Source organism: Oncorhynchus masou, chromosome 12 (genome assembly GCF_036934945.1).
Source record: "Oncorhynchus masou masou isolate Uvic2021 chromosome 12, UVic_Omas_1.1, whole genome shotgun sequence".
Classification (NCBI taxonomy): domain Eukaryota; kingdom Metazoa; phylum Chordata; class Actinopteri; order Salmoniformes; family Salmonidae; genus Oncorhynchus; species Oncorhynchus masou.
Window position 1 is genome coordinate 72,753,680 of NC_088223.1, and position 25,210 is coordinate 72,778,889.

Genomic DNA, 25,210 nt, shown 5'->3' on the forward strand with positions numbered 1-25,210 from the left:
TGTAACTATACCACCATCTAGAGTTGTAATCCTCAGAAGCAAAAGGCCTCTGTGGTTGTATTGTATGGGCAATTCATGGTTGTCTGTGCTACAGCCATACACTCATTGGTTACAGCATATTCTAACAATTAATCATGAATGACAATTTACTCAGGTTTGAGCGTAGCAGTGTACTTAATTCCCATTGTTGTTTACAGTCTTTGAGCTACAAAGTGACTGAGTAAACCCTCTGAACAACAACGGATCCCAGCAAATTTGAGCAGTCACTGAACATTTAATTACATTTTTTAGGTAAACAAAGTGTCTTCATTCATCGTATCCAAATTTCAAACAAGCGGTACACTACAAACTACCATAAAATATAGATTTTTTATTGACACTATTACTGAAGTCATGAGCAACAAAAATTCCAACAAAACATCTTCAGAATACTTTCTTCGAGGGGCTTCTTCTTGTCATTGTTGTGGCTAAGTAAACGTCAATTACTCAAAACATTTTTTTTTTACTTTATTGAACACAATTTCTGACAGAATGTAAAGTCAAAATGTTTTTTTTCGGTTAGTACTCAGTATTTACACCAGTGACAGTGGAAAGAGAGGTGGTACCAATGCTTCACTTAGTAAAAATCTGTATATAAGAGAGAAGGCCCCCAAAAGCAAGGAATGGTGGGTAGGAATGAAAATGGAAGTTACTGGGAAATCTCTTGGTTTGCAGGGACAAGGCCCTATCTGACTGAAAATGAAACATTACAGACTTTTGTTTGGCTATCGGAGTAAGAGACTTCAAAGCTTGTTGGAATAGCTGGGCAGCGTTCAGCAGGACACAACGCTTACCAGCGTTTAGATAGAAATGTATGATGTAGAACAAAAATACCTATCTTGTAGGGCCTATACATAAGAAATCGCTCCAGCAATGGCATTTCTATCTGCAATGTTCCACAGTGTTTTCTTACTGAATATGGCCCTAGTCTCCATACAAACACTTGAAAAACACTTTTGTACTTCCTCTATTCCTTGAAATAGTCTGGCATTTTTGGTGAGGTGAAAGCAATATGATGACACCTCACTTTCACCAAGCCAACTGTGTCAGGTAAGTGGTCACTTTCAGGAAGTGAGGAAATCAGAGTGTTTTTCCTTCTTACTGAATTTTTAACAAAATAAATGTATAGCATTTTTTGTTCCCTGACTTATTTTCTGAAATAAGTTCCATGGCACGGTACACTGGTGAACATTTCCATGGAAACGTATATAGAAATTTGTCCCACATTATAATTGCATTTGAAATACAGGTCAAAAGCCACAGCAGTCTCCAGCTTTTTTTGGGACAAGAGAAATCGATAATGTATTTTCAAATTACATAATCGTTAGGTATGGTTTATACACATTTAATCAGAAACAGTGTCATTTTGACACACCTACCCCTTTAGATTACATAAACTTGTGGAGTAAAAGCACTTGATGTCTATTTTGAAGAAAACTAAAAGTTTGGAACAGACAACAGTTTATACACTTCAATGTATAACAGATAAAGCCTTGGTCAATTCCTATTTCAGGGACTTTTCAGTTCTGCCACACCAATGAAATCCATCTAAATCCAAGATAAAAGTACATTGCATGCTTGTTTCAGGTCAAGAAAAAACACATTTTACCTTGAGGACAAACCGTGAGCACTACAAGTCATTTAAGACAAATGAGATCGTATTTAATAATGTCCAAGGTTTTGTGTTTGTTTTGAAACTTAACTCTTGGTGTAGTTATCATGAGTTAATCATTGGAATGAATGGTATTTTTCCTTGTTTGATTGGGGCTGAAATTGTTTTTGCATTAGTCACATGGAGAAATAGTGAATGAGGAGCCATGTGAAAACAATGTGGACACAACCTAACAACCTACCACCTCCATATTCAATAACTCAATGACATAACTGTTTCGTATTGTTTTCACACTTTACAAATCAGTTACATTGTCAGTACTCTTCCTGTGTTTTCCTTGGACCGTTCAGAAAAGGCATGGTGATGGACAGAACTATTAGGATGTGAAACCTTACGCCGTCGCCTCCTAGAGGTGGAATAGGCAAACACTGAGCAGGATGGAACGCATGCCGCCATTTTGACATGTTTCAGAAGGCACCATCTCCTTATTGTCTTTTTGATCTTGTCATTGTCTACTTGCTCGTTGCTGCCAACTTTTTTGTCATCTGTACAATTAGCTATACCTTTCATAACCAAACTATGCATATGTTTTTTATTCTATGACAAAGAACACATTGTATTCACACTAGGATATTCACGCATTCACAGTGCACAAGCTTGCAGTCTAAAGTATGAGAAACACTGTACAAAAAGTTCAGATTGAATATTTGTTTTGATTTTCCCAAATCCACACTGGAGTACTATGGCTTAAATAAGAAATGAATCAATCTGGCCACTAAATGTGTTTATATGCTTAAAAACACAACACCAACTTTTTTTCTTCCCTTACATTTTGAGATGTGGCCCAATCACTAAATCGGAAGTGCTGTTCGCAACAGGCACTGTAATCTGAATTTATGGGACAAAGCCATCAAACAGGGGAAGAAACAGGACTGTTTCTAGGCTATTTTAAGGGCTTCTGTTCGTACATTCAACTGCTACCACTCATATCCGGCCTTTGATTACATCATTCTCCCGTAAGCCAAGATGGTGGGCCGTGCTACTCTGTATGCCCGTCACTCCCTGTGAGCCCTTGGGACCTGCAACATTTTCGGGATTAAAGGTGATCCCTGAAACCCTTGGAGTGTGGAACAGGTCCAAAGCGCTTCTAATTGAAGACTTAATGACAAAGATTTAGAGGTATGTGTGTGAGAGAGAGAAAGTGTGTGTTCTTGCCAAATTAAAACCAAAGCAAATTAACCAAAAAATGGAATCTTAGAGTCAAATTGCGTAATTTCTGTCGAATGAAACATTGTCTTTCTGCGGTGTCTTCTTTTGTTTTGTTGTGTCTACACAATCTTAGGATAGAGTTAACACAGTGTAAACATTCAGGAACAAAAAGAAAACAAAAAAAGACAAGAACATATGGAAGAAAAAAAATCCCGCAAATTAGACATGCTAATGCTAATCTCTAGCTCTCAAAAATTCTACATGAAAAATAAAGATACAATAAAAGGCAGTTACTTTTGCACATGATTCAAACATGACAAACATTAAAAACATACTCATAATCCATTAGCAGTGAAAATATTGATGGCAATACTGCATAACAATGTGAAAACATAACTGGAAATAGTGTGTGGATAAGGTGTTGGATTTATATGTGTGCACATCGTAAAGGCATGGTTCTGAAATAAAGCTACCCCCAAGCCCCATGGTTATCTATGCCAACTGATATTTAGCTTCTGTCCTATTTAAAAGACTGGTAACTTTGATGTTATATACAAAAGGAGGATAAGGAGAGTGAACTAGAGGTAAGGATTTTCCTTCTTCCCGTGAATAAAGAGGAAATTACAAAAGGAATAAGAGATAAAGAAAGAAAGAAACACTAAGGCATGTGCATGAGGTCTTATTCCCAATCTACATGTCTAACAAACTCATCTTTTGTTTGGAAAACTAACAGAAGACACTGAAGAAAGAGACTCTTTTTTTTCTTTTTTTTAAGCTTTTTGTCATTTGATGGAGTGGTGTTTGACGTTTTCCTCTGGACTGTCGTGAACCCTCCCCTGATCCCTCCTCCCTTCTCGCGGTCGGGATCATGCTTTGCTCTCGTTGCCGTTTGTCTGAGCAGCTTCATTCGGGACAGTCTTCACCTCGGTCGGGGCTTTCTTCACCTCTGTCTCCATCTCTGGCGCTAAACTTTTATCTTCTGTCATGATTTTCCCGCTGGAGAGAACCACACAGAGGAGAGAGAGATTCTTTAAGGGATGAATACACAATCTCTTGTAGCACACAACTGTCTGTTCTAAGCTGCTTTTTGTCTTCAAAAAATAGGTAAAATAATTGCTTGAGTTTTTTCTGGGAATTTGTATCCCCTGGAACCAAACGTGTTTCACACATAACAGGATATGCTCTGCTATCCTATCCTGACATCAAAGACAGCCACACGGATGTCACAGACATTTCATGGGAGAATGCATGGTGATTTGGGAAATGACAGAGCAGAGATACGGTACATGAGGGAATGGCACACAAACAGAACATCAATACAATTGTGAGAGAAGATACAGTTGGTCTGAATTGAAGGAGGAGCAAATGATGAATAGGTAGAACAGAGAATGGAGAGGAATCTTCCCACATTAAGTCACTGACTGTACTACAAAATATCCACTTCAAGACTGCAACAAAATGATGGCACTGATTACTATAGTTCATTCTCTCCAAAAGTGCAGTAAAGTACAATAGCTTTGTGACAGGGTCAGACATTTTTGCCTAGTCATGCAATTTCACAAATGGCTTTAGATCGCACTTTGATAATTCAATGAAATGGAGTAAAACTTGTATCCCATCAGATGTGAGAGCAGGGTAGTGCACTTCTCATCAAATTGCTTTCACCCTATGATTAGTCAGGGGTTAGTTTGTATTGATTGACTGTCCAAGGAAAAGACTCTTCCGATCCTGTATCTGTGAGTCCAATCATAATGGCTCATGAATGATCAAAATGGGTCAAGCCGTAGAGCTGAGAATCCTGAAGTGACTTGGAGTGAGTCTTAATTGGTGCGGTGTGCCTCAGTTTTCCTATGCTTTTCACAAACCTCTTCCACTGTCTCTTTTATGTTCAACGATATTCTTCAAACACTTCAGGTGACGAATAACGGCTATGGGCTAGATAGTAAGGATTAACTTGTCACCTGGGTCTCTCTCTGGTAGTAACTAAGCCTGAGGACTCCCAGGTTATCTGAGTAGTATGGTACTGATCTTCTGTATGGCAAAGAACCATGTTGGAGAATTTCACCTACCATGGCATTGTATCATACCTGGGAAACCATGTATTCCACTACCAATGGAACCCCCTTAATGAAAAGCCCATGTATATAAGGGCACAGTGACAGAGAAAACAAGGAAGTGGTGTGAATGATTGCTGATAAAGACCTGAGTCTCTCCGGTCTCCTCCGTTAGCGACAGAGAGGCATTGTGGGTCATTGTGGCGGCCTCAAAGCGGAAAAGCTATTTCTTTACTATCTACAATATCTACACAATCCGCCTGGTGGACTGGGCTTTGTTGGAGTCCACTGGGATCTGGCTCCTACTGTCAGCTAAACTCCACACCAGGTATCTGATCCCAGAGATTTGGGTTTGATTACGACAGCATCAGGACTTCCATTACCTTGTCCACAATAACCCTGTCTGGGAGGACAGCTGCTGCTGGGCACAGCGGGTGACCGCCCGACCGGCCATGCAGGGGGTGTATTCAACAACACCACCCAACACCTTGTGGCTCAGCGGGCATCAATTGCATCCGTGAAAAGGCACTTTCCTCTTTGGTGGTGTCAGGGCCAAAGCACTCTGCCGGCTGCAGTTAAGGAGTGGAAACCGCAGGCTATCTTCAACCTGACAAGGACAGGACTATTGCGGTGGACATTTTGTGACCTCAGGGGTGGCGTTCTCTGTCAGAGGTCTGGTGCTGTATCGCCCTGCGGTTGAATTTGTCAGAGTAGCGATAAAATTACCAGGTTGGCTGACGGGGGAAAAAGTCACAGGGTCATTTATCTCAGCACTGGCTGACTGTGGCAGTAGAGAGTAGAACAGGAATGGTATCAACAGTGACAAAACTAAAGTTGCTGTAGAAAAAAAACAGCTCAGCATACCGTCACGACAGGACCACCCAAGCAAATGGTAAGTCGGCCTAATTAACTGCTAGACAATGCAGATAAACTGGGAGCCTAAAAGGCTTTTCTCCATGAATCCTGCTATGGTGGCATACTGTAAATGTAGCTAATTAGGATAACAGCCTGGACGGCTATTAAAGTGTGGCGTTGTTATTGCCTGGAGGAAAAACTGACCAGCCTGGGTTTGGCCAGGGCAGGGGAAACTAGGCTAGGCTGGTCTGGACTAGCAGGAGAGTGGGAGGGAAAAATGAGGCACCTTATTCCACATGCAACACCATAAGTCTCATTAATAATGGTGAACCAACTGCCAAGTGTCTTCACTGACATTTTCAACCTCTCCCTGGCCAAGCCTGTAATACCTACATGTTTCATGCAGACCACCATAGTCCCTGTGCCAAAGAAAGCGAAGGTAACCTGCCTAAATGATTACCGCTCCGTAGCATTCACGTCGGTAGCCATGAAGTGCTTTGAAAGGCTGGTCATGGCTCACATCAACATCATAATGCCATAAACCCTAGACCACCTGACCAATTCGCACACTGCCCAAACAAACACATCTCAATCGCATTACACACTGCCGTTTCCCACCTGGACAAAAGGAAAACCTATGTGAGAATGCTGTTCATTGACTATAGCTTAGCGTTCAACACCATAGTGTCCACAAAGCTCATCACTGAGCTAAGGACCCTGGGACTAAACACCTCCCTCTGCAACTGGATCCTGGACTTCCTGAAGGGCCGCCCCCAAGTGGTGAGGGTAGGCTACAACACATCTGCCATGCTGATCGTTAACACGGGGGTCCCTTCAGGGGTGTGTGCTTAGTCCCCTCCTGTACTCCCTGTTCACTCACGATTGAGTGGCCAAGCACTACTCCAACACCATCATTACGTTTGCTGACAACACAACAGAAGCAGGCCTGATCACCAACAACGATGAGACAGCCTATAGGGAAGAGGTCAAAGACCTGGCAGTGTGGTGCCAGGACAACAATCTCTCTCTCAATGTGAGCAAGACAAAAGACCTGATCGTGGACTACAGGAAAAGGAGCGCCGACAGGCCCCCATCAACATCGACGGGACTGAAGTAGAGCGGGTCGAGAGTTTCAAGTTCCTTGGTGTCCACATCACCAACAAACTATCATGGTCCAAACACACCAAGACAGTTGTGAAGAGGGCACGACAACACCTTTTTCCCCTTGGAGAATGAGAAGATTTGGCATGGGTCCCCAGATCCTCAAAAACTTCTACGGCTGCACCATCGAGAGCATCTGACCGTAAGGCGCTACAGAGGGTAGTGTATACGGCCCAGTACATCACTGGGGCCAAGCTTTCTGACATCCAGGACGTATATACTAAGCGATATCAGAGGAAGGCCCAAAAATTGTCAAAGACTGCAGTCTCCCAAGACATATACTATTCTCTCTGCTACCGCACTGCAAGCTGTATCAGGGTGCCAAGTCTAGGACCAAAAGGCTTCTTAACAGCTTCTACCCCCAAGCCATAAGACTGCTGAACAACTAATCAAATGACCACCCGGACTATTTACATTGATACCCCCCCCCCCTGTTTTTACACTGTTGCCACACACTGTTTATTATCTATGCATAGTCACTTTACAAATTACCTCGACTAACCTGTACCCCCGCACATTGAATCGGTACCGGTACCCCCTGTATATAGCCTCGTTATTGTTATGTACATTTATTGTGTTACTTTAATTTATTTTGTAAATATTTTATTAACTCTATTTCTTGAACTGCATTGTTGGTTAACCTCAAGGGCTTGCAAGTAAGCATTTCACAGTTGTATTTGGAGCATGTGACAAACAAAATGTAATTAGATTTTTTAAAACTCTGCCCCTGTTGCTATGGGAACCCTGGTCTGGGTAATACTGGGTGCCAGGGAAGATAGATTTTATCTGTCCAATATGATGATATAATGGATGAAAACAGAGTAGTTGCTGATTTGTTTAAGCACCCAGATGCAGAGGTGCAGTTACACCTGCCAGCTGCAGTGTAGCTACATGTCAGCTGGAGGGCAGAGCAGTGTGTGTGTTTGTGTGTGTGTTTGTGTATGTGTGTGTGCACGCATGCAGTGGGTGGGCCAAGCCATCCGAAAGTCAGTTTCCGCCTAGGTAAAATAAAAAATGTCCTCCGTTCTGAGATGGGAGGGTGGAGAGACTCTGTTTGCTTTCTGTACCGGTTAAACCAGATTGCAAAGGGATCCTTCCCATGGTGCCCGGTGCTCAGAGCTGACAGCGGCAGTCAACGAAGAGGGAGCCCCAATACTCAAAGGCAGCGAAGTGAGGAAGGGGGATGAACAAACCCCTGAGCACCAAAAAGAGAAGGGGCAGGAAGAATCAAAAGATTGTTGTAAATATTTTAAGAGTGCCCATCGTGAAAATGATCATACAGTGCCTTTACATAAGTATTCACACCGCTGAGTCAATACTTTGTAGAAGCACCTTTAGCAGTGATGACAGCTGTGTCTTTCTGGGTAAGTCTCTAAGACCTTTCCACAATTGGATTTTGGTACATCTTCCATTATTCAAAGTTCTTCAAGTTGGTTGTTGATCATTGCTAGACAACCATTTTCAGGTGAAGTAGATTTAAATCAAATCCGCCACTCAGGAACATTTACTTCTTGGTAAGCAACTACAGTGTAGATTTGAATTAATCTGCCAGGGTCCGGAGGAAAACAGAGGGAACCAGGTTTTCCCCTAGGATTTTGCCTGTGCTTAGCTCCATATTGTTTATTTTTTATCCTGAAAAACTTCCCAGTCCTTAACAATTACAACAAAACCCATAAGCTGATGCAGCCACCACCATGCTTAAACATATGGAGAGTGGTACTCAGTAATGGGTCATATTGGATTTGCCCCAAACTTAACACTTTGTATTCGGGTCAAAACAGTTAATTGCTTTGCCACATTTTTTGTCACTATTACTTTAGTGCCTTGTTGCAAACAGGATGCATGTTTTGGATTTTAAAAAATATTTTACAGGCTTCCTTCCGTTCAATTTGTCAATTAGGTTAGTATTGTGGAATAATTACAATGTTGTTGATCCATCCTGAGTTGTTTTCTCTTATCACAGCCATTAAAATCTGTTTTAATTCACCATTGGCCTCATAGTGAAATCCCTGAGTGGTTTCCTTTCTCTCCGATAACTGAGTTAGGAGGGACGCCTGTATCTTTGTAGTGACTGGGTGTATTGATACACCATCCAAAGTTTAATTAATTAATTCACCATGCTCAATGGGATATTCAAAGTCTGCTTTTTAAAAATGTACCCATCTACGAATAGTTGCCCTTCTTTGCGAGGCATTGGAAAACCTCCCTGATATTTGTGGTTGAATCGGTTTGAAATTCACTGCTTAACTACAGATCATTGTATGTGTGGGGTACAGAGATGAGGCTGTCATTCAAAAATCATGTTAAAGACTATTGCACACAGAGTCCATGAAACGTATAATGTGAATTGTTAAGCAAAATGTTTACTCCTGAACTTACTTAGGCTTGCCATAACATATGGGTTGACTACTTATTAACTCAAGACATTTCAGCTTTTCATTTTTTAATTAATTTGTAATAATTTGAAAACAAAATTCCACTTTGACATTATAGGGTATTGCGTGTTGGCCAGTGACAAAAACATCTAAATTGTATCCATTTTAAATTCAGGGTGTAAAACAACAAAATGTGGAAATAGTCAAGCGGTGTGAATACTTTCTGAAGGCACTGTATGGCCACTCTACCATAAAGGCCGGATTGGTGGAGTGCTGCAGAGATGGTTGTCCTTCTGGAAGGTCACCTCCCTGACCAAGGCCCTTCTCCCCCGATTGCTCAGCTTTGCCAGGTGGCCAGCTCTAGGGAGTCTTGGTGGTTCCAAACTTCTTCCATTTAAGAATGGCGGAAGCCACTCTGTTCTTGGTGACCTTCAATGCTGTCTACATTTTTTGGTACCCTTCCCCAGAACTGACACAATCCTGTCTCGGAGCTCTATGGACAATTCCTTCAACCTCATGGCTTGGTTTTTGCTCTGACATGCACTGTCAACTGTGGGACCTTATAGAGACGTGTGTGCCTTTACAAATCATGTCCAATTAATTTAATTTACCACAGGTGGACTCCAATCAGGTTGTAGAAACATCTCAAGGATGATCTTGGGAAACAGAATGCACCTGACCTATATTTCATGTCTCATAGCAAAACACTTATTTAAATAAGGTATTATTATTTTTATTTTTTTTTTACATTTAAAAAAAATGTTTTTCGCTTTCTCATTATGGGGTATTTATGAGGAAAAACATGAATTTAATACATTTTAGAATAAGGCTGTAATGTAACAAAATGTGTAAACTGGGTGTGAATACTTTCCGAATTCAGTGTACATCTGAAATGTCAGACAACAAATTGCAACAACAAATCACTTTGGGATCACGTGAACAGAATGTGTAATTTAGCCTATTAAACTTAAAAACAATGTTTCAAGTGAGAATTAAGCAGGTCTGATGCCGAAAAAGAAAGGAAATTATTTCCTACTTCAACCATATTTATTATTTTTTTAATTAGAAGTATTGTGTAGTTCCAGTATTTAGCTGCACCGCTACATGGCAAAAAAAGTTATTAGCTACTGTCCAAATTGGCACAACACTACTTAGATTTGAATTGAGTTACTGCAAAACGTTGTTAAATTACTAGTTGAATAACCTGTAGTTCACTACTTCCTAACACATGACCACCACGGACAGAATGCAGATGAACTTACTGCCTGTGTTTGGCTGAGAGGAACCAAATGGGGAAATAATTTACCCACAAGAGCTCAAAGGGCTTTCACACATTGATGATCCTAGGATCTCAAAGTACAACCTCTAAGGGGTGGCCTTCAAACCCAGCCGTCAAGGCTTTCTTTCAAACAAGTCTCAGTCAAATCAAAGTACCATCTAACAACTGTCCACGGACACCATGCAAGCCTTGTTAACACTAGTCCTGTGAATGTACAGAGGGATCTGTATAATTAATTGTTTATTTATGTTAGTTTTATTTATTGTCACATACAGCGGATAGGTGCAGCACAGCCTTATATAGCACAGCCTGGGGAGGAGACTATTCTACCCCGGGAAGTAGAAGAAGGGGTCCTCAGTGGACAAGTCCAGGAATGTAGTGAGCCTTCAAGACACCTGACAAGACTGGTTGGTTGTTGTGTGGAAGACAAATCACCATGGAGACGGGGAAGGAGGTGCCTCAGACCCACCAGACTTATGAAGACAAATCTATCCTTTGATGAGTCCTGCTTCATCACGCCGATGCTCCGTTGACGACAGCCTCATTGTAATGAACGTTAAGTCCTGATAATCCATCACTGATGTTTCGTTTTTTGTTTGGGGTGTTCTGGGTGAAAAGCGTGGGACAATATGGAATATCTGGAATATCTCTCCCCAGAGTTTGCCTCATCATCCTAAGGGTTTGTCTGAGATAAGACTGAAACGTAGAACAAAGCCCTTTCATACTGCCGATGATCATAATGGCTTTTTATTGTTGTTACGAAGAAGGATTGTTTTCAGGAGATAACAACCGCAGAAGATGATTGTGGCAGTAACATTCAGGCCATAATTCCGTCGTATCTATCAGATTTGGTAAAACTTCTGATATGGCATTTATCATGACATGATATGTAAAATAAAAAAACAAAAGATACAAAACAACACAAAATGATTGAGAAAAAAATGTATTTTGTTTCTATGTTTTGCTAGATAGTAGGTAGGGACAGTGGGAATCTCGTTCATCCATTCATGCGCGTCACTAATTAGATGACGAGGCATTTGGCTACCTTAAGTGAGTCATAGTTGCTCTCGCCGTAACCTCGATTTTTATATGCTACGCATGAGGAGCACGGGCCACCGCAGGAGTTCCGCCGGTCGGATCTCCTCACTTTGATACCCTGATGCGCCAAACCCAGCGAGCTTTGACATTTCTACGTTTTTGGGCTGCTCATCAGCCGCCTACCTTCCGACCGGAGGCCTTCTATCGCGACATAACCACGATGCAACACAATCGTGGCGAAAATTCCCATTAACTCCTCATGTCTAGTTTTTAACCCAGTCTTAGTTGAAGGAGCGGATGTTTGGCGTAATCAACGGACTTTCCTACTGACGGGCCCTTCGGAACGCTCCGAACCGGTGATGGAAAACGGGGTGAGTTGGTACTTTGGGGGGTCCCTTGGCCCAGCCTCTACTCCTTGGAACACGCCGTGTTTGGGACGGTGTACGGCGGCCAGTGGCAAAAACTCCCTATTGGTCGGGCCCTGCGGAGAAACCCTGGGAGGACCTGGCTCCTTGGAGTGGCCCTTCCTCTGAGGCTGTACTGGGCCAAGATAAGAAGATTTCACCAGTGGTACCCAACCCACTGGCGGCACCTTTTTTTGGTTCTCAGGAAGTGCATCCTGCATTACTTAGCTCACTATGCAACCTTCTCTCCCTGTGGTGTCCACTCGAGGTCGCAATTTGTTCGGCCTGCTTGCAGAGCCAATCCTTATCCCATGGGTTACGGATCTGACTTGCCTGTTTCCTTTGCTCCCTATCTCCTGCCCTGCTCACTCCTTTTCGTCGCGCCCTTTCTCCCTTTCGGTCTCCGCCGGCCGCCCGGCTTTGCACTTTAGGCCGAAGGCCTTTAGGATGTCCAGAGAGTACAGCAGGGTTCGTCTGCTGATCAGGGTCGCGAATCTCGCGCTTCGTTAAAGCGTTAGATGTCATCCGTGGCAATGTAGCTGATTGAATGGCTGCAGTAGTAGTATAGTGATTGATAGAAAGAGTGTAACAAAGGGAGGTTGCCCAAAACTATGAGAACAGACAGAGGATACAGTAGGTGGTGGTGGTAGAGGTGGGTGAGCGAAAACATACACACAGTAAAACAGATTCTGAGGAAGGGAGAAGGTCATACTCGTCCTTGGCCGGTGCGGGAGCAGCAGTGGAGTCTGCTGGGGCCTCTGAGCTTTTGCCCAGTGTATCAAACACATCCTTGGCCAGGTAGTCTATCTGTAAGTCCTTATTCTGACTGTCGCTGGCAGGGGTGCTTTGGACGGGTTCGGGCTGGTTCTGTGAAGCGGCATCGGCTTTGGCAGACGGGAGGTTGGAGGAGGCCTTGGCTGGCTCTAAGGAAGAGATTGCGGGGGTGGCGGGCTTAGGGTCGGACAAGGGCGTGGATTTTGGAGCCTCGCTTAGGTCGACGAGGGGAGCCACGTCAGATTGTGCGGCAAACTGAGCAGCGGGAGCGCTAGCTTTGGGCGTGCTGGACTGGATGATGGGGGCAGGGGTGCTATTAGAGAAAGTTTTGGCCTCGGTCGGGGCAAGGGTTGGGGCAGCTGTGCTGGAAGTGAGGGTGGTAGTCTCGCTAGCTGGGCTATTCTGGGCTGTGCTAAAGCTCTCAGTGACGGGGTCAGAGTTAGTGGCGATAGAGGGGAGCAAGTCCACCACGGTGGCAGTAGTGTCAGCAGTGGGCCTGTGAGGAGAGGAGAGCAGGAAAGAGACGAGCCATCGAGCAGCGAGAGGGTGAGAGAGGAGAGAGAGAGAGCAGGGACGGGTAGGGAGGGGAGACCAAGGCACAAACACACATCCAAAGTGAGTGCAACATGCAGTGATAAAGCAAAGAACTAGAGATTCAAAACGTTAAAGTGCAGTGAGGGATAGACACAAACACTATCTTAAGCAAACTAAAGCAAATTAAACCAAAATCAGTTTAGGGTCTAGGTTATTAAGTGTTTAAGGCTGGTACACACAACAACTAGCTATGTTTGTTACCATTAGCGTAAACAACAAACATCAGAGCACATCTTCAGTATTTGGTGTTGATATTCCATTCTCACATTCTTTTATCAATTAGTTTAGCCAATATGTCAGCAAACACATGATCAAAATGCTCAACTGCTGTCATGGATTAAGAAGTATATCTTATACATAGACATATCACATGATTAGTATGGGTTTTCCAGTGTAAGGCAACCCTAGTGCAGGGGGTCTACCTACAGCCAGTGCTGGAGTACTCACTCGGGCTCGGTAAGAGGGGTGGTCTCATTGGGCTCTGTGGGTCCCCCGCCTTCATGGTTAGGGGTGTGGTCCTCTGTCCTCACCTCCACGATGGGCTCCTTTGACTCGTCCTTTCTGTAAGGGGAAAAATAGTTTTGAATAAATGCTGGTGCAGTACAACTATACTGTAGTGAGTCGTTTTGGTTAAAAACACTGCAATTCTGCACTGCCAAACTGTGGTCTAGTGTCTGGGAGTAGCTACTGCTCAAAGTGCATACAGCATTTCAGAGAGAAAAGCAAGGGGGCCAGGGAGCAGAGAAGAACAGAGACTCACATGAATGCTGCTTTGCCCTCCTCGATGTCCTTGTTCTTTGCTCCAGGTCCAGACTTGCCGCAAAAATTAACGGCAATGCACATGAGGAAGCCACACTTGTTGAGGAAGTAGCAGGTTACGTCGACACCCACCAGTAGCAGCACAAAGACCACGATGAGGATCCCCACGATGGCCCCCGTGCCCAGGCCTGAGCCGCTAGTCATGGTGTCTGGAATGAAGGAAAGAGAAGGAAGAGAGAGAAGAGAGACAGAATAAGGAAGACAGAGAGAGTGGAGAGAAAGTTAGAGGGAGAAAACACGGGAAGAGAGGGAGTTAAAGAGAAAGTTACAGAGAGCGAAGGAAAAGATAGAGACAGAAATGCGGAGTCAGCTTTTATCTCCAACCTTTCATCCATAACTTCAGAATGTCAGACTGCTTCCCTCCAGGCCTCAAGTGTGTTGTTGTTCTTTTAGTAGGCTCTGGGCCAAATCATTACATATTCTACTCCAAAAACATCAGAGTGACAACTCATTTCGGCACTTGATTTAATCTGTTATGATTAAAATTAGGTTGATGGTCTGATTATTAAACACCACAATCTTGGGCCTAGGGAAATCACACAGCATTTCATTAGTTGCATTCAACCAATTAACAACTGTCAGTTACTATCTAAGTTAATATGTTAGACACACCATTGCATGTATCAGCCATGTACGATACTATATTAGAGGTGAGCTGATACATATATTACCCATATTAAGACAACACACCAGACATGCCAATCACGACATGCTATACTAATCTAATCATTAGAACATGAAGCAATCTAATGGTGCGTCAATCAAAAATCATAAAGTTGAGTTCATAAACAGGTCAACCATTGGAAAACCTGGTTCATGCTACCAACCTTTCCCCAAAATAAGATACGGCAACGTTAAATAAATATGCTTGTTTTCATATCATCACTGCCTGTAAGGGTCATATGCCTATATGACCCCATATGTGTATTTCGCTTACCCACTCTCACTTACCCACTCTCACACAAAAAGCAGTGGAAAGACAATCAAATCAAACATTGTGCAAATACGTTTCAATCTCTTTTACACAGATGAATACTGCACACAAACAAATGCACACAGAAACAAACAATGCGGAAATAAAGCCAATCATTAGGGCAATGCATTGTGTTTTCATATAGTAATCATACACGAGCTACAGTACTTACCAGAAAATGAACAAGGTTATATTCAGGACTATGTAAAATACTACAATATTAATATGAATAAGATTCTATAATATGCATTGCTCCACTACAATGGTTGAGCATGCATCCACACTGTTAATACTCTGCCTTCCACATACATCGTTCTACATGAACACACACACACCATACATTATCATGAACATGAGTTAATGCGAGCTAGTAACCCAACCACAAAACTGTTAAACAGATGAATGTTTCACACAAAATGTATTACGATGCTTTGTGTCAAATCAATCTCACACAATCAAATTTTGAAATAATTTGCACCTAATTTGCATTCAGTAAACCGACACACAAAGTGATCAGAGATTGGCTCTGACAGAATAATCTAAAACTCCTGTAAGTTCAATACAAACAAGAGCACTTGGAGTATATTTGATTTGACACATAATGCTCTACATATGACAAACAGGTTAGCTAGAATTCTGATGCCGGATCAAAGTTTTAACTCCAATCTTTGTTAGCTTTGTTAGGGATCAAATATGAGAATTTGTATTCTGAATTAAAGCAAAACACAGGCAATCCTCGATTAGGACTTACTCTTTGCTCTTGTCATATTGAGAATGTCAGGTTGTCCAAATGTCAGACGAATACACCACACAGTATTCATAGTAGAATCAATGCAATAAAATGAACCAGTACTGAATAATTCTGGAAAAAACATCATTAAAACAGGGAAGGCTCCAGGGTTGGCATTTTTTTGAAATTTTTATGATAATTAAAAAAAAAACTTTATTTCTACAGGTTTTTCTCATTGAGATCTAGAAGAAAAAGAAACACACACCTATTTAGGCGGGGTGCTGGCTAGCGGAGTAGTTGAACTCAATTCAAGTTCTCATTGAGATAACATCTCTTTTCCAAGAGAGACCTGGTCCAATGTAGTTGGGTCATATGAACCTATCATGCAATTTAATTGACATGGTTCCCTTTCCGAGTTCAATGAAATGCACGGGAAGAGACTTTAAAGCTGCAATTTGTTACTTTTTGAGTGACCCGATAGAAATGTGTGTTATAGGCCTCCCGGGTGGCGCAGTGGTTAAGGGCGCTGTACTGCAGCGCCAGCTGTGCCACCAGAGAGGAGTGCTGTGCGCTGTGTTAAGAAGCAGTGCGGCTTGGTTGGGATGTGTATCGGAGGGCGCATGACTTTCAACCTCTTTCAAGTCTCTCCCGAGCCTGTACGAGAGTTGTAGCAATGCGACAAGATAGTAGCTACAATTGCAGACAAAGAAATGTGTGTTATTGATATGTCATTCTCATTGGGGCAGCAGGGTAGCCTAGTGGTTAGAGTGTTGGACTAGTAACCAAAAGGTTGCAAGTTCAAATCCCCAAGCTGACAAGGTACAAATCTGTCATTCTGCCCCTGAACAGGCAGTTAACCCACTGTTCCTAGGCTGTCATTGAAAATAAGAATTTGTTCTTAACTGACTTGCCTAGTAAAATAAAAAAAATGAAAGCAAGACAAAGAAGTGGTAGATGTGTTTTATGTGGGCTGTTTCTATGCTTCCCCTTCTTAAGTTTGGTTTTCGCTTCATTTACTTTTGGTTTTGTACACCAGCTTAAAACACCTGAAAATGCTAAATTGTTGGTTATTAAAAAGATATGTCACAGCGATTTAGATGGGACACTACATATTGCTTAATTTGACAGATAAACTAAAATTAGGCAAACTATTCGAACTTTAGCAACCAGGAAATCACGGAGCGATTTCTTCATATTGCACCCTTTATTTAAAAATTCCAGCAAAGTGCTTATTCCCATTGAAATGTATTGAGAGCATTCCTTCCAAATTACCAGGATGCCTGGGTCTTATCTTACTGTAATACACAAAGTGATTTTGGCAAACAGTAGGCAATGTTTGTGCTCCAGGATCAATAAAATATGTTTAAGGAGACTGATTGAGACTTGGCTGCATAGAAAGGACCGCAAGGCTCTACAGAGGGTAGTGCGTACGGCCCAGTACATCCCTGGGGCCAAGCTTCCTCTATGCCTGGTGGTGTCAGAGGAAGGCCCGAAAAATTGTCAAAGACTCCAGCCATCCTAGTCATAGACTGTTCTCTCTGCTACCGCATGGCAAGCGGTACCGGAGCATTGAGGTCCAAAAAGCAGTCTTGGCCCCAAGCCAAATAGCTACCCGGACTATTTGCATTGACCCCCCTTTTTTAATTAGAATTTATTTTTACGCTACTACTACACGCTCTTTATTATCTATGCAGTCACTTTACCCCTACCCACATGTACTGTACATATTACCTCAATTACCTCGACTAACCTATACCCCCGCACATTTACTCGGTACCGTTACCCCATGTACTGTATATAGCCTCGTTATTTTGCTACTTTTTAAAATGTATTTCGTCAGTATTTCCTTAACTCTTATTTTTCTTAAAAATACATAGTTGTTTAACTTCTTATGGCTGCAGGGGCAGTTTTGAGTAGCTTGGATGAAAGGTACACAGAGGTGCCCAGAGTAAACTGCCTGCTCCTCAGTCCCAGTTGCTAATATATGCATATTATTATTAGTATTGGATAGAGAACACTCTGAAGTTTCTAAAACTGTTTGAATGATGCCTGTGAGTATAACAGAACTCATATGGCAGGCAAAAACCTGAGAAGAAATCCAAACAGGAAATGGGAAATCTGAGGTTGGTCGATTTTCAACCCAGCCCCATTGAATACACAGTGGGATATGGATAAAGTTGCACTTCCTAGGGCTTCCACTAGATGTCAACCATCATTATAAACTTGAATGAGGCTTCTACTGTGTTGTGGAGCCGGATGGGAGCTCTTTGAGTCAGTGGTCTGGCAGAGAGCCAGGTCCTGGTCACGCGCATTTCACATGATAGCGACCTGCGTTCCATGGCTTCTCTACAGACATAGGAGTTCTCCGGTTGGAACTTGGAACTGTTGAAGATTTATGATAACAACATCCTAAAGATTGATTGTATACTTAGTTTGAAAAGTTTCTTCGATCTGTAATATAACTTTTTGAAGTTTCGTCCAACGTTCGGCTGGACCAGCACGAGCGTTTGGATTTGTGTACTAAACGCGCTAACAAAAGTATCTACTTGGACATAAATAATGGACATTATCAAACAAATCAAGCATTTATTGTGGAACTAGGATTCCTGGGAGTGCATTCTGATGAAGATCGTCAAGGGTAAGGGAATATTTATAATGTGATTTCTGATTTCTGTTGACTCCAACATGGCAGATAATTTTATTTATTTTCTGAGCGCCGTCTCAGATTATTGCATGGTTTTCTTTTTCTGTAAAGTTTTTTTTAAATCTGACACAGCGGTTGCATTAAGAAGAGGTATATCTATATTTCCATGTCTAACAATTGTATTTATCGACATTTATAATGAGAATTTCTGTAAAATGATGTGGCTCTCTGCAATATCACCGGATGTTTTTGGAACTAGTGAACGTAACGCGGCAATGTATACTGAGATTTCTTTTTATATAAATATGAATTTTATCAAACAAAACATACATGTATTGTGTAACATGAAGTCCTATGAGTGTCATCTAATAAAGATCATCAAAGGTTAGTGATTAAGCTTATCTCTATTTGTGCGTTTTGTGACTCCTCTCTTTGGCTGGAATTTTTCTGTGAGTTTGTGGTGACCTAACATAATCGTTTGTAGTGCTTTCGCTGTAAAGCCTATATGAAATCGGACACTGTGGTGGGATTAACAACAATATTACCTTTAAAACAGTATAAAATACATGTATGTTTGAAGAATTTTAATTATGAGATTTCTGTCGTTTTGAATTTGGCGCCCTGCACTTTCACTGGCTGTTGTCATATCGATTCCGTTAATGGGATTACAGCCCTAAGAAGTTTAAGGGCTTGTAAGTAAGCATTTAACAGTACTTGTATTCGGCGCACGTGACAAATAACATTCAATGATTTGATTTGTGTACATTTATGCAAATCCACTCGACACTCGTACCTTGAAAGGGAGGATACTTTGTGTGGCAGAAACACAAATTCAGACACACACTTGATTTATGTATTTGTAGACTTGTAGCGTCTCATCAGACTAGAGCTTACTGTATCGGTCACTGTCACTGATTGCTCTTCTTTGAAATCATGTTGTTGACTGCATATTGTAATTCCACCATTACGCATAAAGAGGGATGATAGGACAGTAGTAAAAAAATTATACTGGCAATAGTTGACAAAGATTTAGCACCATGCAGTGCAGTATTGCATTGTATATTCCAATACCTTGCAAATGGTATGTTCAACTAATATAAAAATCTCATCAGGGAAAACATCGGAAATGGTCGTAAATGTCATTACCTGAGTGAGTCACCAGATTTGAGTCAAAATGGATACCCATGGCATAAATTTCTATAAGTCTAGAACAGAGTATAGTGCAACGGAGAGTTGAGATGTGTGCTTTCTGCCTCTGCTGGAATGGCTTTAATGATACCGTTGTTGATATAAACCTCAATATACCCCTCATATGGCTACAGCTAATGTATTGGAGGGCAGCTCATTTATTAATACCATGCACCAGGGAGCTGGTAGGAACATACTTTTCAGCGACTGCAGCAGTGTTAGGGAACAACTCAAAGAAAGTCCTGGCAAATTACCGGGTTTTAGCCTAGTATAAACAGCACCATCAGGTAGTTACCATGACAATCATTCAATCAGTATTTATATTCACAGTATATAACATCCTCCCAGCCAAGTAAAAACGCTTTGAGAAATGAAAGCCCAGTGGCCTCACATAGTGTATACCAGGGATCATTAACTAGATTCAGCCACAGGGGGCGAAAGATACACTACCATTCAACAGTTTGGAGTCACATAGAAATGCCCATGTTTCTGAAAGAAAATCACAGTTGTATTTTTTTGATGTCCATTAAAATAACATCAAATTGATCAGAAATACAGTGCAGACATTGTTAATGTTGTAAATGACTATTGTAGCTGGAAACAGCTGATTTTTAATGGAATATCTACATAGGCGTACAGAGGCACATTATCAGCAACCATCACTCCTGTGTTCCAGTTACACATTGTGTTAGCTAATCAAAGTTGATCATTTTAAAAGGCTAATTGATCATTAGAAAACCCTTTTGCAATTATGTTCGCACAGCTGAAAACTGTTGTGTGATTAAAGAAGCAATAAAACTGGCCTTATTTAGACTAATAAAGGCTATTCCATATGAGAAATTGCCAAGAAACTGAAGATCTCGTACAACGCTGTGTACTATTCCCTTCACAGAACAACTGTCTCTAACCAGGAGAGAAAGAGGAGTGGGAGGCCCCAGTGCACAACTGAGCAAGAGGACAAGTACATTAGAGTGTCTAGTTTGAGAAACAGATGCCTCGCAAGTCCTCAACTGACAGCTTCATTAAATAGTACCCGCAAAACACCAGTCTCAACATCAACAGTGATGAGGTGACTCCGGGATGCTGGCCTTTTAGAGGCATAAGAGGCATAAGACCTCTGAAGAGAGATAGAGGTGCTGAGTACAGCTGAGCGGCCAATTGTCATTTCCTCTCACACTAATTGGCCATATTCTCCGAAAGTCTATAAAGTTGAGTCACCCTCGGTGGCGGCAGTAGCTCCGACAGGCAACTCTTTATTTACTGCAATTGCTAAGAGCAGGAGAGAGAGTAAGCATTCACCTGCAGGGCAGAGTTATGATGCTTGTTTTCCCGCCGTTCCGTCTACATCTTAAAAAGTGCGATAAATCACATCACACATTTTAACACAGATGGGGTCGGCTCACAAAGCTTTCTTGGAAACTGAGAAACACAGAGACATGCAATGTCAGCACAGAGCATCAAATATTTGTAACAGACATTCAGGTGTTTGCCGCACATTTCTCAGATCATCCTGCTGATACCAAACAGAATACAGGAAGTAGGAGAGAAACACAGTCAATAACACCATTAATAAAAAGTCTCCAAGGTAAGAGATTAGTCATTACCCTATGAAGCATTAGTGTCCGAACCAGCCGGCAACATTTGGCATGGGATGTCATAATGTTGTCGTTCTCTGATTGTAAACTGGTTATCTGGTCAAATAGAACCAGGTTTTTCTGTATTTTTCATGGCATCAATATGCCTGGGAAATACATAATACTTTGTTATCTGGTCAGATAACTAGATTACAACCAGGTTATCTGATAATTTGTCATTTTACAATCATTATGCAACCTGACTATGTAGGGCACTAAAGATGTCGGCCTGACACCATTGCAACCTGTTTTGTCCTCTGGGTATGACTTTGCATAGTAGTACAGTACGGTTAAGGTATTGTATGGATTCAAAAAGTGAAAATATGGGTACCCACACAGGTTCAAAACGATCCACATCGTGTGCTCCTTGTCTCTAGACAGATTACTCTCCCTACTTGATATCATAAAAGCGACAAGTTTCAACTCAACCTGCTGTCGCCTATGAAAACTTGGCGGGCGTCTTTAAGGAGTAGCACTTGCTTGTATGAAAGAAGAACCAAACAATGGGATTGGCACATGCGAACCCAGGAGCCAAACTCCAGGCGCATCACTTTATTACCTTCAGAGTCAATTAAAAAATGCTCATCTGAGTTTTGAACAAAGGACATTGATCTCTCTTTCCCATGGCAGGGTGTTTTCAGTGCAGTCAGGCTTTAGGGACAGTCCTAACCTTGGTTTACAACCCCATGATATATGACACTTTGTTCAAGTATCAGACGAGCACAAGATATGGGCTAAAACAAACTTAGCATTTCTGAGGATGAACAGTCAACAGAAGTCAGCACTGTGTCACACTCTTGCATTTCAGTATGCAAGTCTCGAGCTCTAGCTGTTATTTTTTCAAAAAAAGTCATAACACACTATTTTATAATTTCTTCTTAAAACCTACAATGATTACAGCATGGAAACACACTGGTATGTACCTACAAAAATGTGTCATAGAATAAAATCATTTCACATTATTGAAAATGACTGACAGATTGTTAGTTGTAAACAGCTGTAGCATTAATTTTGAGCATTTTCTGTTTTCAGGTAAAAAGAGAACAAAAGAAACAACAAAAAGAACAGCCTATATTTTGTTCTTGAAGATCTTTTGAAAATATTATGTACACTTTGTCACAAAACATCATTTGAATGACCTTCAAACGGACAAGGCAGTAGCTTGTTCTTCATTGAATCATCCCGTTCAAAACAAGCCTTGACTATGAAAAGAAATGAGAAGACGTAAGAAACATGAGATGTCATGATCTTCATGACTTATCTTAACCAATGCAAAATCTGCCTTCCCTGTTATGTCAAGTGGGAACAATGACAATTGAAGCTTTTATCCAAATACACAAGGTAAGCACTGTTTTTTTCTACAACGTCCCAATATGACTCATGGCCATTGTGTGGTATAACAGAACTTATTCAATGCTGCCTTATTCAAATCCATAATTTTTACTTTATGTAAAATAAAAATGTTTGACAAAAAAAATCTAAAACATTCAGAATGATACCAAGCACCCCATTTTTACCCTTTAACATAAAACTGATATCTTGATTATTCGTCTTTTGTGTGTGTGTGTGTGTGTGTGTGTGTGTGTGTGTGTGTGTGTGTGTGTGTGTGTGTGTGTGTGTGTGTGTGTCTGCACAAGGGTCAAAAGGAATAAAAACAAAGGGGTCTGGCCGAGATTTGAAGGCGAAGCTATCCTCTCTCCTTAAGCGAAACCCAGTTTATGAGAGCAAGAACACAGTCAGCATGGAGATGATGAGAGATGCCAGAGTGTATTTCACACACAAGCAACCAAGGGTAGCTGAGACCACAAAAACACAGAAAGAACCACACAAAACACAAAGATTGTTCACAGATATTCACAGTAAAAAAGTGGAAAATAAAAGTTTACACCAACAAAACAACAACAATTTAGTGTATGACAAACGTAAAGGTCCAGTGGTGCCCAAGACCACGCATGAAGACAGCACAAGGAGAGAAGGGGAGGTGGGAGAGAAATAGGAAAAGGGAGAGAGAAAAAAGAGAGATAGAAAATAGGTCAGAAATACAGAAACGCAAGTTCGAAAAGTTCATTGAGACTAAACAAGGGAATAAAAAAGGAAATCCAAGCAAGTTAGAGGATCAAAGTAAAAAATAAAATCAATAGCATGTTAGTAGCACAACAAATGACGTGTATCACAGCAAGCAAAGGTGAAAGGTCAGAGAATAGTTAAAGGTGCTGCGTGATGGGAAATATCGTCAGAGACACATATATTTCAGCAATATGGCCCGAGGAGGTCGGGTACATGGCCAATATACCACGGCAAAGGGCTGTTCTGAACGCGGATTGCCTGGATACAGCACTTAGCTGTGGTATAATATAGGCCATATACTCGACCCCCTTCTGGCCTTATTGCTTATACGACACACTCCCAAAGTGCCTTATTGCAATTATAAACTGGTTACCAAGATAATTAGAACAGTAAACAAGTAATTTTGTGTCATACCCGTGGTAGATTGTCAGATATACCACAGTTTTCAGCCAATCAGCATCCAGGACCCAAACTACCCGGTTTATAATAACACATATAGGACATTCTCCTTGGTTAATTAACAGGTGTGTTCTCACAACAATTACAGTACAGATCATACTGTTTGTATAATTTAAATAATGGGCAAGCCCCTGGATGTGAGAACACATCAAGCAGAGAGTAATTAAATCGAATTCTCCATGCGGAAGAGTTGCCCAAGCAAAACACACATTCAAAAATAAAAACTGGTTACAATGTCAAGGCGATATCAAATGGCAGGTGAAATGGATTAATGGTTGATCTCATGTTACTAAAACTGCAAAAGTGAATTGCTTTTTAATAGCTTTACTCCATGTCAACCTTAGCCAGGGAGATTTGGATTGGTCAATTTAGGACTCCAGTGACCCTTGCACGCTCAGTATTGAGCACGCTCAAAATATCAATCCTTCCAGGAGACGTGAAAACAAGTGGTCAGTATTTTCTTTATTCAACCTTACCTTGTTTTTAACTTGACCTGCACTGAGGAACATCGATTGAAGTTTACTTTTTAGGAATATATATATATATATATATATACACACATATATATATATATATATACATACACATATACACACATATACATACATACATACATACATACACACATACATATATATATATACATATATTTAATATATATATATACACACACACATATACACACATATACACACATATATATATATATATATATATATATATATATATATATATATATACATACATACATACATACATACATACATACATACATACATACATACATACATACATACATACATATACATATATATACATATATACACACAGACAGTACCAGTCAAAAGTTTGGATACACCTACAAAGGTTCAAGGATTTTTCTTTATTTTTACAATTTTCTAGAGAGTGTGCAAAGCTGTCATCACGGCAAAGCGTCACTAAAATCTCAAATACAAAATTAATTCTGATTTGCTTAACATTTTGTTGGTTACTACATGATTTCATATGTGTTATTTCATAGTTTTGATGTCTTCACTATCATTCTACAATGTAGAAAAGACAACAAATAAAGAAAAACCCTTGAATGAGTAGGTGTGTTCAAACTTTTGACTGGAACTGTATGAAGAGGATAAAGTAAACAAAAATAGTAAACTTCATATCATATGCACTCACTTATATTTATTTAGCTCATAAGTTGCATAGCCAATATATAACACAGAGCAAGTCTGGATTTATGACACGGCAGCTGTTTTCGGCCACATTTACCAATAACAGCTGTGGACCTTACGTCAGTGCAGATGT

The 25,210-nt window shown here is 41.1% G+C and overlaps 1 protein-coding gene across 6 annotated transcripts in view; it reads right to left on the reverse strand.

Annotated features, from left to right (window-relative positions):
• Positions 1-355: 355 nt before the first annotated feature.
• Positions 356-25,210, reverse strand: part of LOC135550801 (neural cell adhesion molecule 1-like) — a 328,171-nt gene continuing 303,316 nt past the window's right edge. For 2 of the 6 annotated variants that reach the window (XM_064981918.1, XM_064981917.1), the window contains 4 exons: positions 14,155-14,362; positions 13,842-13,955; positions 12,739-13,296; positions 356-3,856 (listed from right to left, as the gene is read on the reverse strand). In XM_064981918.1, coding sequence (XP_064837990.1) covers positions 3,727-3,856; positions 12,739-13,296; positions 13,842-13,955; positions 14,155-14,362 — 1,010 coding nt within the window. In that variant the 3' untranslated portion in view covers positions 356-3,726. Of the gene's footprint in view, positions 3,857-12,738; positions 13,297-13,841; positions 13,956-14,154; positions 14,363-21,886; positions 23,179-25,210 lie in introns of those variants that run through there. The other 4 variants (XM_064981920.1, XM_064981919.1, XM_064981923.1 and 1 more) reach the window with 2 other exon arrangements.